We start from the raw sequence: 18,589 nt of genomic DNA on the forward strand, positions 1-18,589 counted from the left end.
ATTTTTTATTGTATAAAGTAATAAATAAAACTACATACAGATGCAGCCATTCAAAGTGAGCGGTACAGACACGTACCAGAGGTAATTGGCTACGGCGTCGCGCATTTTGACGCAAGATGACGCGGGGTACCGCGGTACGTGATTGGTTGACCGACAGGGGCACTCGTGGTCCGTTGGTCTGTCGTAGAAAAATTTACTGTAAACGTCTTTACTGTGCCCGTTGTAGTATTGAATATTCATATGGAATTTTACCACTGAAGGGAAATCTTAGTGCCTGAGCATAAAAAGAATAGGAGCATACTGCAACGCGTGTGAAGGCCATAAACGATATTAATTTTGGAACATAAACATACAGTATATGGCTGGTCTCGGTACTTTAAAGAAAACATACACGAAACATGGTTTCATTATGACCAGAATCGGTCTTGAGATATTTTTAACTTGATTTACAGTATTTGAGAGGTATGTCTTGACACCGATACTACGTAAGTACTGCTCACGTACTGTATATGTTTCTAGGTTTATATTATGCATTTCATACGGTCAAATTACTTTTGAGCAACTGATAAGAAGCGCGAAACGGTATGCCCAGGGCGTTTTAGTTTCGTTTTGTGCGGGGACTCTGCTTTAACTATATCACCGTGGATTGATTAGAGATATCAAGTACATACAAGTCATTTTTTAAATGTTGTAGTTCGTCTTGTAAAAATGTTACGAGTACATGATCTGTCAACAATTACACAGGTTCTGTTTCCATATTGCGGATTTTGGTTACGTAATATTATTTTCTAATTTCACATTGTGAATATATGATTTGGGCAAACAGAGCCGCAAAGAAGTACATTATGGGTTGTTGTTTTTTTTTGCAGTTTTACCTAGAACAAGCGATGCTTAAACCTTTGTCTGATTCTTGTGAAACTATCCACACGACAGTTACCCACAGTAGGAGTTGACTTCAGTGATGTCACTGATGGGATGTTTCTAAAAATCCATCCTCTGTAAAACGTCTTCTCTAGTTGTCCTGCATATGTATTCGCTAATGAAGCTGTGTGTTCTGAGCCTGGTTCTCTACATTTCTGTATGAACCAGCTTAGAGGGCTAAAGACAGCTTGTGTTTAAATTGAGTGTAAGGTAATTTATGCTTCTAAAGTCATGGTCAGCATTTATTATTGTACTGTGCTGTAAACTTGTTCTGTGCCTAATTACATTATTTTATAGCTTTATTAAATCTGTACATTGTCTGTCGATAATGTTTCTGAAGTGCTTTTTCAGCACTCAGCATGCGACCGCGCCGGTGGTGCTGTGGGTTAGGTTCCTGACTCCCATGTCACACGGTCTGTGATCGAATCCCATGTAACTATGACTTTATTTTTTAACAAACATTTATTTGAAAAAATGAAATGTTTCCCTTGGTCAGAGATTAAATAAAACCTCACTCGCACCAAACAAATTTATATTTCTAAATATCACAACATGATCGAATTTAAGTCTTTTTAATAACAATGAATAGTCACCTATGCGTTACAAAATAAACATTTATATTGATTTGAATCGCGTTTTGATTTAAATCGTAAACGCGTGTTTAAATATATGTGTTTAAAGGCGATATACTGTATAAAAGCGCTGATTCTTATGGAATGTGTTCCGCCGGGGATTCAAAAAATGTATTTTTTTTAATCGCGTATCTAAGGAAAATTGCAGTATAACTTTGTTCATGCACATCATTATACAGTATCTCATTTTGTATTTCTATAAAAAAAAATCGTTTGCCCGGCCACTATTGTTGTTATTGTTTTTATCCTGTAAAGCGCTTTGAGGAGCACAGCTTTCTCACCACTTAGAATACTTTTTGACACCATCCTTACACAAAGCAGAAACTGATTGTATTTTCCGATGACATACAAGTGCAAAGATTACAGATTTTAATCGTCTTTTTTCTGAACCAGGGAAAATCTGATCATGTTTCTCTATAACAATAATAAAAAACTTTATTTTACATATCACCTTTAAAAGTGACATCTCAAAACAATACAGTAGATGTAAACCACAGATTACAAAGTAAATACCCAGACAAACGCAAACGCGTTTTTAATAAAATGCTTTCATTCATTCAACAGAGAGAGAGCTTAAAACCTGGGTGTAACAGCTGTTCCTTTTTCTGATCACTCGCTCTCTGGATAAACGTCTCGCCTGTCCTGTTCTTTGTTTTCCTAATTTGACGATTATGCCTGCTGCGATCCACTCCTACCCTCACACCTAAAGAAGACTATTTTAAATTTCTTTGCGCATCCTTAAGGTGATATCACATAAAGGTGATATGTAAAATAATGTTTTTTTATTATTGTTATAGAGAAACATGATCAGATTTTCCCCGGTTCAGAAAAAAAAGATCTAAAGTATACTAGTTAAGAAAAATAAATCTAAACGGGGAGAAAGCTATGCTGAAAGTTTATTAAGATACTTAGAAGACAAAGATATCAATTTATTTTAGTTAAAATTTTATATATCACCTTTAAAAGTGGAATTGCAAAGCAAAGTAAATACCCAACACTGATTGTACCCATCTGTCATGCTGATAAAACACCTTGAATTGAATTGAATTGAGGGAGAGAGGGGGGGAGGGCGAGCGAGATAACCAGGACGTAAGGCAAATAAGATACACTCCACAGGCATTCACAACAGCGACATATGAAACGTTTGTACATATAGTTAAGTTATTACTTGGTTTTCAAAGTGCAATGAAATACAATATTGTTGTTGTTGCTGTTCTTGTTGTTTTTATCCTGTAAAGCGTTTTGAGAAGCCAACTTTAAAGGCGATATATACTGTAAAAGCGCTGATTCTTATGGAATGTGTTCCGCCGGGGATTCAAATTTTTTTTTTTTAATCGCGTATCTAAGGAAATCTCAGTATAACTTTGTTCATGCACAAACAGTGGCATGTTACATTATTAATTTGGGTGTCTTAATTCGATGTATTTAAAGCAGTGAACTACTGTAGGTGTAACATAACATTCAGAAATACAATCGAGAATAGTTTTGTGGTGTTTGTTTAGATGAAATGTTCCTAAAACGTATAACGTAACCGGGCATCCATATGAATCAAGTAACAGGTTTATTCCATGCTGAAAAAAAGAAGAAAGAAAACACCTTCCATAAGAATTGACTGAGCTCCGCTCTGTACCACGCAATGATCCCCCCAGAGTCTCTGCCCCGGGTTGTGTTTTTTGACAGAGGGTAAAAAACTCTCTCTCTCGCTTGACCTCCCCCTCCCTGTGTATTGTTTTTTTTTTTTGTTAACAAGGCTCGCCAGCTAATGTGAATCGAAGCCTGTCTTTCTAGCTTTTAAAGTCGTGCGATGTGTAGGCCACAATTCAAATAGAGAAAAAAGAGCTGACTGACAAGATTTAAGATGTGGCTGTCAATGTTGGATTAAAAAAAACACATTGCCCGACGTTTGTTGCATTGCTTGAAAAATAACTTTATTTCGAGAGACTGGATAAGTGTGTGTGTGTCTCTCTCTGCTGGATGTCCCTCTCACTCTCTGCTGAATGAATAAAAGCATTTTATTAAAAACGCGTTTGCGTTTGTCTGGTATTTACTTTGGTCCCTTTTAACTGTTTTTCCATCTACTGTATTGCTTTGAGATGCCACTTTTAAAGGTGATATGTAAAATAAAGTTTTTTATTATTGTTATAGAGAAACATGATCAGATTTTCCCTGGTTCAGAAAAAAAGATCTAAAGTGCTACACCTAACTTTCTTAATTCGATGTATTTAAAGCAGTGAACTACTGTAGGTGTAACATAACATTCAGAAATACAATCGAGAACAGTTTTGTGGTGTTTGTTTAGATGAAACGTTCCTAAAACGTATAACGTAACAAAATTAAAGACGATTAAAATCTGTAATCTTTCCACTTGTACTGTATGTCATTGGAAAGTTTCTGCTTTGTGTAAGGATGGTATAAAGTAAGTAATCTTAAGTGGTGAGAAAGCTGTGCTCAATGTATTTAAGGGACTTAAAAGTAAAAGGAGATGCTTCATATTGCTTGACTAAGTTATAAATGCAGACGCTCCCTCGGTGCCGCGCCGGGTGTAAATATCAAAATATACATTCGTCCCGGGCTGAGGCCGAAGAGCGCCCGGCTGGGGTGCGCGGGGAAGAGCAGGACAGGAGTGAAAGGCGGGGTTTAGGAAGGCGTACAGTCTGGGCAGGTATAGATTACACTTTTCTAAAACGTATTTGAAAAATAAAAACGATTACAATCTAATCCTTCCACGTTTGATCCCAAAATCCCAAGAAAAATAAATCTAAACGGGTAGAAAGCTATGCTGAAAGTTTATTAAGATACTTAGAAGACAAAGATACTGTATCAATTTATGTTGCATTAGTCTGATTATGATTAAAAAAACACATATAATTAAACACGCATTTGCGATTTAAATCAAAACACGATTTAAATCAATATAAATGTTTATATTGTAACGCATACTGTCCAGCCTCCATTTCTCTATAAAAATTTACTCTATTACACACACACACAATAGAAGCAGGAAGCAGAAGCAGGGACCGTTGTCAGAAGGGAAGAAGGTGACTATTCATTGTTATCAAAAATGACTTAGAATCGATCATGTTGTGATATTTTGAAATATAAAAGTCAATTGATTGTCCATAATATTGCTATTCTATTTTTTCGAAGAAATGTTTGTTAAAAGAAAAGTCCAGCACCAGCTGGATTTGAACACACAACCCATGAGTTGGTAATCGGGCACGTAGACCAGTGGGCTACAAGGGAAGTCGCATGAAGAGAGAGGCGAAACAGCCCTACAAAGCACTGTCGCAGTACACGAATATAATTATATCGTTATTAAATTCTTTAGATACGCGATTCCATATTATATTAGCAGAAAAGCTTAAAACTACCACTTTTTCACACGCTATTTCACATGTTAGTTAAATACTTCGATGCTTAAAATGTTTAGGGAGAAATGGAATACCGGTGTGTATTTTTCCTTTAAAGTACCGATTCCTGGAATCTGACTGGCTGACACCCTTCTGAAGTGGTTCCATAATATCTGGTATACGAAAAAGAAACCATTGATAAAAAAGCCTGGATTCTCATGTATCTCATACAAGTATCTTTTAATACAGTCTTTGCTGTGCTCTTGAGGATCCTTGTGATATTTTGAGCTCTAGTTGAATGATAAGTGTCGCATTTTAAATCATTTTCGTAGTTAGAAATTATGAAACGCCCTGTTAAAAGCAAGGGAGTTTTTTATGCCCGTTGAAGTAAAACAAAATGCCTGACAAAGTAAGGCTTGGACAGATTCCAAGTGCTTGTACAAATGTGCTAAAGAAATCATACTTTGAGTATACAGGTTGTCCAAAGTCATTCATTATTAATACTATTAGTAATATCTTCGGTAAAGGCTTTGATGCATAAATATTTCTGATAAAGGTAGGTTGTGTACTTTTGTCCAACTGAGCAATCTTGTTTTAATAAAATATACCAACATTTTAATGACTGATGATTAACATGCTGTAATACACAGTTCAAATTTAAAAGCTCAAATGCTGTACATGAGAGGTTAAGCTCCCCCTGGCGGTTTTACAAGGTGATGCCGGATACTTTCCGGCATGACGTCAAATGACGCGATTAACCGCGTGATACTGCATGATACCACGACACGCCCACCGGGGTATGCCGCGAAATACCCCACCCATTTTGAATGGCTGCATCTGTATATTATAGTTTTACACAGAATGTATTTTAATTATGTGTAGGCTCGTATACAATATAAAAATATGTTGTGTTTTACCACAATGCTACAAACGACACAAACATATTCAAAATTGAAGCTATGTTTTTAATAAATACACCAATGGAGTTTAATTGACATTGTTTATAGAATCCTAGTTCAATGACAAACTAAATGACTAAATTGAAATACTAAGTTGTGTGATAAAGTAAATGTTTTTTACTTAATAATGTTTTTAATAAATACACCAATGGAGTTTAATTGACATTGTTTATAGAATCCTAGTTCAATGACAAACTAAATGACTAAATTGAAATACTAAGTTGTGTGATAAAGTAAATGTTTTCCATAACTGAATTCTTTTCAGAGTCTCCCAGGCAGAAGACCATGTCCAGACCACAAGAGAAGAGAGAGAGATATCCTCTTTCAGAAGGAAGTACAGTTAAAATGAACTACAGATGTGGGAATTTTTAATTTTTAAGATTATAAATTGCATGTAGCACATTAGCAACACTACAGTGATGTTAATGTGACAATAATGTAAGAAAATCCTAACCTAATTCCTTTTAAATGCTGATATAAAATGTTAATTATTTCAGAGTTTCAGAAGCGGGTATTGGGCCTCCTGATAGAGATGAGGGAAGAATTGAGGCGTTTGGGTAGGTCCACAGAACCGGTGGACTCCCAATTCCACGTCAGGAGGCTGACCACAATGGAAGAGTTCTGTGCATACGAGAAAGCACTTGACAGCATGGACAATCAAAACGTGCTGGTATGATATTATATTCTCTCTGTGGTGTAGAAAATATTCACTACTAATATTCTAGGTTTCAGATAAGTCATAATTTTATAACCTACATCTGATTAATATTTTCATGTTCTAAAAAGTTACTACAATTTTTTACTTTGAAAAATTATCACTTTATATTTTTAGAATGAGAAAATACTGCAAGAAAGTGCAGTTAATATGTGAAAATGTGTTTGTTCCATTGAATGTGTAAATGGGTATGTCTGATTAGTTGATTAATGAATATCTAGTAGTAAAAATAGCTTACATGTGTTATACTTTTTCAATAAAACATATTTAAATGTGTAAGTGCAATATGATATAGCTGTAAACACACATTCAGAAGTGGAAAAGGACAAACTCACACACAACATTTATTAACATCTATCTATCTTCTAACCTCACACAGTTCTGCAGGGGAGCTGAAATCTCAGCAAGCAACATGTATGGATGGTCCAATACAGCCTTTTTATTAACTATAGTTGTAAATGTCTAAATGTGTTATCATTAACATGCATGCTGCGAAAAAAAAAACATGTCTTTACTACTAGAGATTAACATGTGTTCTATCTGTCTATCCAGGCTGGTCAGCCAGGTAGCCTCAGTCACACCTTAGACAAATTTTTATTGAACTTGTGAAAGTCACAAACACTTTGGTTTGTCTCCTGCAGTTCCTAAAATAATATGTGACCAAGTGCAGTGAGTTCATTTTTTTTTAGAAATTATGTCAAGCTTATTTATGAATAGAATATTGAATTCTACTAATCTGTTGCTGTATATCTATAAAAAGTAGGCATATGTAAAAGATGTACTGTATGTCCCCTTGTATCACCTTTGGGCCAGTTTCTCAAGCAATCACTTTTTGTCTCTCTGGATTAATAAAAGCTACAGGTGCAGCTCTGCAGTCAGCAGACTCTGGGGTCACTGTGAAGATCTACCCATAAAAGCAGCTGAGATAAGAGGAAGACTTTCTTGTCCAGCAGGTGTGTCTTGTGCTGAATGAGCACTGTGAACAGACTGAGGCTCCAGGTATGTGACTCACTGAACTGCATACAGTATAAAAGTTAAACTATCAGCTTTTTATGAAAGGCTTTCTTTTTATTTTTCAAAAGAATATATTAATTACGTATTTCATCAGGTGTGCATACACTTTGTAAAGTAATTCTGTTCATTATCATTCTTTATTTTTAAATTTAGAAATTTAGATTTAGAAGACTCACAAATCTCATAAGAAAAAAATAATTATGCTTGGGGAATATTCTAAATATTTAATTATATTTTTCTCACTTTTCCAAAATTGAAAACAAATATATTTAAAATGCATATCTATATATTACAATATATATTTATATAAATTGTAAATACACTATAAAATGTATTTATTTTTCATAATGCTTTAATTTTAAGCAAGTTCTTATGGAATCCTATAGAATATAAGAGCACATTAATACTGCTTCATGCATACTGTATGCACATTACTATGATGCTTATATTACATGTAATGTTGACCTTGGACATTAAAATAAAATCTTCACACCATCACAATTTATTGTTTGATGCAGCATGCAGAATTGATTGTCAGAAACCTACTATCCCCTAAGCAAACTGCCTTTATACTACTAATTTACAGATGTAGCCATACAAAATGTGCAGTAAAACCCCGTACAGCGGGAAATGATCTACAGCCTACCTCATTACATGATTGGCTGGCAAAAATTACTGACAGGAGGCACTTGTGGTGCATTAGTTGTGAGTGAAATAATTGCTTCATTTAATCTCTTTACTGTGCCTGTTTAAATCTGCTTAATATGGAATATTAATATGGACTTTTTCAACTAAAGATAGATAGATACTTTATTGATCCCGTGAGGGAAATTGCAGAACTTTTGGTAGCTGAGCTTAAAAATAAGAAGAGCATAACATCTCTGAACATCATAAACTATATTAATTTAGGAATATACGTAAATATATTATCAAACTGTATATAGCTGGTAGTGGTAGTTTAAATAAAAAACACACAACAGTATTCCACTTTCTTCATAAACATTTTATGCATCAAAGTCTTTCAATCGGTCACTTGCTTTGGTTATTTTGGAAATGTTTTGACGTGCTCATTCTGACTATATTAAGTTTATATACTTTATAAAAATCTATAATGTTTTAACCTTTTCTACGAATACTTGTGCTCGTTATCGCCGTAAAACACTTCTTACTTTTTATAATCCGCTAAATAAAAATATTAATTTAAGGATCTACATATACCATGCCATAGTCTACTTTTTTTGTATACATCTGCATCAATTGGACCCATTCACTCGTGATTACTTGGAAACATTTTGCCTGCCCTTTTCAGCTATAGCTTAAGCTGCCGAGTGGCATAATGGCTTTGGTGTGTGATTTGCATTCTGGAAGCAGGGGTTTGAATCCTGTTTAGGCTATGAGTTTTCCATTAACAAATAAATATTTATTTTAACAAAACTACAATAGTAAATATTATGGACACTATATTGAATTTTTTGGTATTTCTAAATATAACCCGTGTTCAAAGTTAAATGAATTATTAATAACAACTAATAATTTCAAACTGCTTGTATTTTGAACTTATATTTTGTTCAGGGTCATTTGTCACTGTTTTCACAACCCTCTATTTCTTATTAAAATGCCTGTTTTTGAGACAGGGTGTTCCAGACCTCTCTTTAATTTGTGAACCTCCCTCTGTATTTCCTGTTTTCACACAGATAAGAATAAACTACATATGCAAAATTTTTCACAGGCGGAAAGATGTTCTGTGCTCAATAGCTCTTTCACCACGCATTATGTCACATTTTTTAAGTAGCAATGTCGAAGCCTTCTGTAGTCTGTCAAAATCTTTAAAAATTTAACCAAATAGTGTAGGTGAGGCTGTTATCAGTCTTGGATAAAGCGGCTAGAAATACATAGACTGGTGAATTTACACTTGTTAAAAACTTGTTCCAATTTTAATGTGATACGGAAGATATTATAAATAATATTAATAATGAATGACCTTGGATGTTCTGTAAGGTGAAGAGTTATAGAGGAGACACATTGAGTCTTTTCTTTTCATCCTTGAATTAACTTTTATGTATTCCATTGCAGCCACTTTATGTAACGCAGATCCATACTTCTTTAACAAACATTTGTCACAAAGGCTAGTAGTGTTACACCCTGCTGTGTTTATTATGTAGAACAGACAGTTTTGTTGGGGGATGGTAATGGAAAACATTCATGTTCTCATAGCGGGGTACTGGGGACCCCACCCTCCTGGACAGAGGTGATAAAGGTGTTAAAAATTCAAAGCGGTGCCTGTGGCAGGGTTCACCGCGTTTTAAATTACTGAGAGGCTATGAAAAGGAGCAGCACCTGTGTGGATGTTAGTGGTTTTATAATAAATAATATAATAATTATTATTATTAACAACAACAGCAATAATAATAATATAACAAATTGAATTTTAAAAAGTTTAACTAAAGCATGCAGTGATCTTGACATGCATGTGTGAAGTAGAGTTAACAGTTTCTGTTTTAAAGGTTTTGGATTTGTGTTAAAGTTTAAGCTTTTAAAGTCATGCAATGTCTAAGTTAGGCAGGGACGTGCTGTTGTTTCTTATTTTTGATTTTCTTTAAAAAATATTTTAAAAATCACCTTCCCACTTTCACCTTGCCAGTAACTACAGTAGCATATCTGGGGGCTTGTTCCAAATCTTTGATTTATTTTGTATAATTATGAAACTTGGATGGCATGCCTCAGTGACTCCGCCCTGGTCTCACTTGAAGTCAGATCCACATATACAGTATAGTGAAACAGTAGTGCGCATGGCAATGAACGGCAGTGTGATCGTATACTGTATAAATATACTGTATGTACAGTATGATACTGTATGTTTTCAAAGTATGTGTGAAACATTTTTCTGAATCCATTTATTAATCCAATCTATTTTTACACACCCAGCTATGTAGCAAATATAGCCAAAAGGATCGCTCTAAGGGTTAAATTCCAAGCTGAAAAGACAAGACTCAATGTGTATTCTCTGTAACTCTTCAGTTTACAGCACATCCATTCCATGGTAATTCATTATTAATATTATTTATAATATATTCCATATTGCATTTAAATTGGAACATTTTTTTTTAAATATAAAAAGAGGGAATACACAAGGTGTCTCCTCTATAACTCTTCAGTTTACAAAATCATTTCCACACAGCCACACAACATTGTCACCACATAGTAAACAACAATCACTGGCTCACTTAAAGGTGTAACATGTCTTCACTGTCATGGTATGGTTTCAACATATTGATAGCTATTCTCCTGTTAGTGGCAATTGTAAAAATTAACCTTCTTCTTCTTTGTTTAACTTAAAGAATTCCACAAAGAAATTCTTAATCACAAAACCATCACATAAAATAATTCACCCTGATACACACACTCACCCCAGAGCCAACAACAAGCTATAATAGTGGACTATTTTTATGTATTCGTCTATGTAAGAAACAAACCGAAAGCAATTCTCTGATCGGGCTTTGAACCTCCTGGGTGCAGTGTGCTACATTATAGTACATTGCCCATTACCACTATAAGGCCAATAAAAGTTAAAAAAAATGTTAAAATGTTTCCAAAATGTCCACTTGTGATATTTTAGCTGCTCAGTTACATTATTCCATATTAATATAAGTATCAAGCGGTATAAAATCAGTACATCTTTTTTACAATAACAGCAAGTGGTGTTCTTACTACATATTCTTAGAAAAGGAAAAAAATGTATAACGTTTTATGCAGGACAGTATATAAACTTGCTGCCTCACAGCACTATGGCCCTGGATTCAATTTTAGACCATGTTAGCTATCTGTTTGGAGATTGTAGATTTTTCCTATGTTAACAATATTGGTCTCATAGACCAAAGAAATACTGGTAGATTCGTTGCCTTTGAGAAAATTGGCTCTGGTGTGATGTGCGTGTTTTTTATTTCTGTGGTGTGCCCTGTGGTGGGTGGATGTGTACCCTACCTTCTGCCGTTTGCTTGCAGGGATAGGCTCTGGCTTCCCTCTGACACTGTAAGAAAATGGATGGTTGTATTTATTATACAGTATAATACTACTGTATTATACACTATGATGATTCATAAAAATAAAATCTTCAGCAGGCAATACTAAAAATTAAAAGTTTTCTGTAAATTGTTTATTATTTTCTGTAAACGTTTTATTATTTCATATCCTTCTATGAAATCAAAAAGATAGTAACACAAATATGCATTAACTCCCAGGCACCCCTGTTTCCTGTCAGAGTCTCTGGAATTCTGAGTCATGAACAGCTCCAATGTCACCCTGCACTCTGAGTTCATCATTGTGGGAGTGCCAAGCCTGCAGGAGCACTACAATGCACTCTTCATTGTCTTCCTCATCCTCTTCCTGGCCACCTTTCTGGACAATCTCCTTATCGTGCTGTTGGTCAGCCTAGACCACCGGCTCCACTCTCCCATGTACATTCTGCTGTGGAACTTGTCCCTTTCAGACATTTTTCTGACCACGACCATCATACCCAAGTTATTAGAAGTTCTGCTGGGACATGACAGCAGTATTTCCTTCTCAGGCTGTTTTGCACAGATGTATTTTTTTATCTCATTTGCTGCTGTTGAAGAGTTCCTTGTTGCAGCCATGGCTTATGACAGATATGTTGCTGTAGTGAAACCACTGCATTACAACACCATCATGAGCACCAATGTCTGTATTACAATGGCAGCCATAGTCTGGGTGCTGGGCTTCCTTGCACCTCTTTTGACAGTAGTATTGGCAAGCACATTGCCATTCTGTGGATCAAATTATGTCTTGCACATTGTCTGTGACTACCCCACTGTGATGTCATTGGCCTGTGGTGATGTTACAGATCAAGTTACTTATACCTTGATAGTTGCCATGATTGTAATCTATGTCCCCTTTCTCTATGTCTTATGGACATACTGCAGAATTGTGAGGTCAGTGACAAAAATGAAAACAGTGGAGAGCCGTAAGAAGGCCTTCTCAATGTGCTCTTCACACATGACAGTGGTCTTCCTGTACTACGTGTCTGGTGCTGTGGTGTATATTGGGTTGAGAGTGGAAAGTATCCCCCCAGAAGGACGCATCTTCATTGGTGCAGTGTACTATTTCCTCACCCCTTTGCTCAACCCCATCATTTACAGCTTAAGAAATGAAAAAATCAAGGCAGCAGCTTACAGATACTTCAGACTACAGGCTCACCGCAGTATAAAGAACACTGTCTACCCAAGTAAATAAAACAGTTGAAGATATTTTAATATGATACACTCTGAAAAAGAAACACAGGGCAAAATGCACAGTTACAGGGACTGAATTGAATTTCTTATGATAGCTTTGGTATTACTGAGGAATTAATGTGTTTTAGCTCTGTATATTTTAATAAAAATTGCTTGATGATGTGCTGTGTTTTTTTATTAGTTTTTAATTACTGGTAGTTAATAACCTGTTGGTCATTTCTGTGTAAGTTAATCTGGCACTAAGCACTTTTGGACATTGTCAGCTCGTATTGCCATTGTGGACTTTGCAAAAGAGTGAATATTGGTAGAATGTAAAAAATGAATTGAAAAGTTATGAATGCAGTTAATGTATTGAATCAATCTGATTAAATTCTCTGTACTTTAAAGTTAAGTCAATTTTTAGCATAATTATATATAAGTTTGCCCAGTCTTGAATTGTATCTAAATCTGTTGTTACTTTTCTTTTCTGTCTCTAAAATGTTTGCTAATGCTCCTATTTTGATATAATCTGCAATCCTTTTTACTTTATTAACTATGTTGGAATTTAGATAAGTGATATAAAATAGGTAGAGCAGCTTAATAAAGATATGTGTTCTATTCCACTATTTACTGTACATCACCACAGTGTGAGCATTATTTTCACCCCTTACCTTTACCTCCTGTCCATTAAATAGCTCTCAATCCAATGACATGCATTACTTGAATGCCTACTGTAAAAGAAATCTTCTATGAGGAACATAAAAAGCTTTCTAAAAATATAAATACATCATATTGCATGTTCTGTGTATGTCCTTTTCTTTTGCTGTATTTTTGTCTCTAAGTGTCCATTATTGTGAATTTACTGGCACATTTAGATATTGTTACAGTAAATGTGTTAGTGTTTTATTAGCTGTAAGGAATAAATCAACTGTCACGCCCGACATCCCTCCCTAGAGGGCACTCCACTACTCCCGTTATTGTTCCTGTGATTAAGCTCCCCAGGTGTACCTTCTTAGGTGTATTATTTAAAGACTAGCTCCTCTAGTCCTCGGGGCTCATCATTAGGGTAAGGATGTTGCGAGGCCTGCCTAGTACCAGGAAACCCTACGTCCATCTCCTGAGGGTATAGGCCTCATCCCCGACACCTCCCGCTTCCTGAGCCCAGGGTCTGAAGGATTTCGCCCCATCACCCTTGGACCTCCGTGTTTTGTCTGTTTGTGTTTTCCCCCTCCGGGGATTTTAACCTTGTTGCGCCCCAGGATGGATTACTTGCAGCTGGACTCCCGGACTGTACCCTGACCTGCCTTTGGACCTGTTTGGATTTGGATGCCATTCTTTGTCTTCCCCGTTCAATGTCTCATGGACTGTCACTATTATTTTGTGCACTATTAAACCCCTCTGTTTCCTTTTACCACACCTCCTATTTTCTCCAGCTCTTACCGCATCACATAGGGTCTACTACAAAACATGACACAGATCCCAGTCCATGGTCCTAACATTGACAGGACAACAGGCAGTCTCTGCACACGGATTCAAAGTAAGCAACATGTGATTTTATTAACACAAATAAATTCAAATTAAACCAGCCAAAGTAACAGTACATATTAAACAATCTGCCTAGATACTAAGTGAAGCTGATCTTCACTTGAGGTCTACAAAGACAGACGCATGTTAAGACAAAGATGCAAATATATAAGGGTTAAAATACTGATTTTAATGTAACATGTTATAAATTGCCTTGAAGGTTAATCAGTTTCAAATACCTATTCAAAATTTAAATACTCAAAGCCTAGTAATTACATTTGTACTATCATGATTTAAATGTTATTAAAAACTGTGTTTAGGTGTTTAGGACAAGTCAATTCTCAAGGTCTGTAATGTGAACACTGAAATATAGTATAGCGCATCCAATAACCAGCTTGTTTATGGATTTCTAATTCCTGCTCAATAAGACAAAAGAGACAACTATCTGGATTTGTTGGTTTTGGTCAGTGTCCAATGCTTTTCTGTTGTCTTAGTGTCCATCTGTAGAGATATTACTGGAGCAAAAGTGGAAGATCGTGCTGAAGCTTCATGCTGACTGAAATTTTCCCAGGAAGAACCTCCTTGTTAACAGTGGCAGCAGTTTATCCAAGCAGTATCTGGATTTTTTTGCCAGACAGATGTGAATAGGTTTTTGGGGTCATCCAAAAAGTTCATTGTTTTGCATAATCGGTAGTTCAAGGCTCTAAATTCAAAGTGGGTGTTTAAAAGCATATTTTGTTCAATGTAGGTCTGGACTTTGGCCTGATATGTGTATATACTGAACTATATATATATTCTTTTGATTTCAACTTACAGTAAATTAACCTATAATTGACAATTTATCAACTTTGCTTGTCACGTGAATCCTGCAATCGCTAACATTTGTCAGACACAAAAGATCTTACAGTACTAACAGGTGTAGTATCCTCTCACGAGGCACCAGTAAGGTAGGGGTTGTGCATTTACTGGGACAATTCTTAATTGTAGCAGTAAGTCACAAAATGATTCTTTTTCATGGTCTTAGAATCCAACTTTGCGGGATAATTCAAACAACGCACACACATGGGTACTAATACACGAGAATACATTTATTAATACATAAAATGTGCATATAAACATAACAGATCTTATTGTGAGAGTTAGCAGAATACCAAAGACATATATTCAATCAGTTACCAATACCAAGAGGACATACATTCAGTATATCATTCATTTAGACCGTTTCGTAAATGAACTTGGTTACAACTTCTACACTAGATACTCAAAACTAGTACATCACTCTTAGGAATTAAATTGATATCAACTGGTTGAGGTTGAGATAACAATTGAATTCCTGAGCGGAAATGCAGTGAAGTTGAATACTCATCCAATCTGTGGGGATTCAGATCTCCTGCTCGACACAAAGAAGCAAAGGCAGGCTTGTTGTTGTCCAATCGGCGCTCTCTGGCTCGGTGCCAAACAGTGCTGCAGCGGCTGAAGAGAAGTGGCTGCGATGTGCTGCTGATGCTCTCTGAAGACCAGCTAGTTGTTGTTGGCTGAGTCTGAGGATACTCAGGTGGAGCCCTGAGGCTGAATGTCCAGGAGGCGTGCTGCGAGAATGTCCCGCTCCTGGGAACTGTGTTCCCTTGGGAACTGTTCTGCCCTTCGGAACCGTCCTGCCCCTCCGAACCGTTCTGCCCTGGAATTGTTCTACAAGCTCTCTGTGTTGCCTGTTTTTACCTGGAGGAACTGCAGGTCATTCATTGGTTGAAAGTTGCATGGGCATCGGAGACCCACGTGGGGTTAACCTGCCCTACCAGTTCCTGATTGGCTGATGATGACTAACCATGCCCTCTGACCTTAGGGTAGTAAACAAACTTTGAATCAGACTCCCTTGGAATCTCCCAGACATTAAGGCGCCAGAATTGAGATTATTAAGGTTGCTGGAGAATCTCAGGAATCGGGGAGCTGTTCCTTATCAGGACACTCTATCAGCTAGGGAAACACCTTAATTGTGAACTGTATCAGGCACCACTGAGATGAAGGAGAGAGGGACTAGCAAGGGAACAGAAACCTTAATTCCTGTACTTTAATAAGCCTCGCCACTACACAGGCAAATTGAGTTTTGTCCAGTGAAAACATTACATTTGTAAATATCAAATAAAAATGATAAATTAACATTGTTGCAACAATTAATGTTTGGCTGTCTGCATTTACTGGTGTATTTCTCTACAGCAGCACACCTGTAATTCTGATCAGCCGTCCTTCCTAGAACTCATATTTTATCAGCTCAATCTGTGACACTTTTGCCTAGATATAAAATTGAAAATTTTGAAACCGCTTCACCTGGCATCACATCTTCAGATGCAGCAATCCAGAATGTGCATCATAACTCATGTTCACATTGCAGTATGATTTGGCTTGACAAGTTGAGCATTTCAGTGCCCATAGAAGATCGGTAGGCTTCACTTGGGGTGCATTGGATGTTAGTGAAATGGTCATTTCATTTAATCTGTTGTACTACTTCTTTAAATCCACTTAATATGGCATTTTAATATGGAATAATGTAACCAAAGGGAAATTTTGCTATCTGAAAACAAAAACAACCAAAGTATAATAATGTTTCTAAAATTTATTAACAATATTTATTTATGAATATAAATATATACTTTTGTAGGTGGTAGTGCTATCTGAAAAAAACAATAGATACACATATGTAATCCGCCTTCCTTCATAAACATTTTCTTCATCTAATTCTTCAACTCAGTCAAAGTGTGCTCATAATATTTTTTTATTAATAAAAGTAGTTCTAACTAATGTATATATATACTGTAAATTGAATACATAAATTGTATTGTAAGTTTGTGCATTGGCCAGGAATCAAACCCCAGCCTCTCACATGGCAGTTGAGAATTCTACCACTGAACCGCCAATGCATCTCTCTGATTGCACAATTGTATTTGTGGGAGAGTGGGTTGGCATTTTGGAATCTAAGTCCATATTTAAGGTGAGAATACATTGTAATGTATATGTTCTATTTTGAATTATCAGTTAATATATATTGATATTAGAATGAAGCCCTGAGCCTTTGTATTGTGAATTAGTACACTGCTACAGGCTGTTTCACTTGTGTTCTTTGTCACCAGAACAACAAAAACAGAATCTCTTTTATTCAGTTGTGTAAATTATTAAAATTAGAGGTTCTCTGTGTGTGGACTGGACATCTCTCAATCAATGTTCCTCTGGTTTTGTTTTCTTTCTAAGCACTGATGTTTAAAAGGCTGTTTTTAAGTTTTTAAAAGGATGTTTAAAAGTTTTTCACAAACATTTCAAACACTTGCTTTCTGTTTATGTGCAATCAACAGTTCATAGTGCAAGAATTCTTGTTCAACAGGAATTTATGCAAAATACCTGTATTTGACCATATAAAGCAGAATACCAAAAACTCAAAATATGTTATAATTACTGTATGCTGTCCTTCTTGTGTAAGTATTCAACCATTCTTTTGGAAATATTCTATCTTTTTTTGATAAAAAAAATCCCTAAAGAAAAACTACTAATTATGTATACTGTATATTATTAATAATCAATAATAATATTAATGAAGCATGGCAGAACAGTGGCTCTGTGGCTAAGGATCTGTGCCTATGGCTGGAAGGTTGCCAGTTCAAATCCCGCACCCAGCAGAGGAAAAGTACTCTATCGGGTTCCTGAGCAAGGCCCTTAATCCCAACTGCTTCAGGGGTACTGTACAATGGCTGACACTGTGCTCTGACCCCAAGCTTCTCTCTGTCTGTGTGTTTGTGTGTCTCATAGAGAGCAAGTAGGGGTATGCAAAAAGACAAATTCCTCAAGCAAGAAATTGTATATGACTAATAAAGTGATCTCTCTCTCTCTCTTCTTAAGGCTAAAATAGCAATGAAATTACTGGTATTCCAATGCAAAATTGCAGATGTTGTTATCCTCACATTCAGTAATTAGGTACATTAGCTATGTAGTAATGTTCACATACTTCACAGCAATATTTCAATCTTAAACTGCTAGATTTTGAAACTAAACTAATAAGCACATTTAAATGCTGCCAGCAAATGGATAAAGGGAGGCTCAAGTGATGATAATAAACAATGATACAGAATACATTTATGTACAGATGCAGCCATTCAAAATGCGCGGTAAAAACCCGCGGTACAGTAACCTACCCACAAGCCACCGCAGGGCACCGGAGGGCACCGCGGTAAGTGATTGGCTGGCCAAAATGACCGACAGGGGC

At 36.1% G+C, this 18,589-nt stretch overlaps 1 protein-coding gene across 1 annotated transcript; it reads left to right on the forward strand.

Moving 5' to 3' along the window:
• The first annotated feature begins 11,869 nt into the window (after positions 1 to 11,869).
• On the forward strand, positions 11,870 to 12,838 carry LOC148836419 (olfactory receptor 6N1-like). The gene has a single exon (XM_088912727.1). It carries the CDS (start codon positions 11,870 to 11,872, stop codon positions 12,836 to 12,838), a length of 969 nt encoding a protein of 322 aa, XP_088768853.1.
• The last annotated feature ends 5,751 nt before the right edge of the window (positions 12,839 to 18,589 follow it).

Source organism: Atractosteus spatula, chromosome 4 (genome assembly GCF_055471065.1).
Source record: "Atractosteus spatula isolate fAtrSpa1 chromosome 4, fAtrSpa1.hap1, whole genome shotgun sequence".
Classification (NCBI taxonomy): domain Eukaryota; kingdom Metazoa; phylum Chordata; class Actinopteri; order Semionotiformes; family Lepisosteidae; genus Atractosteus; species Atractosteus spatula.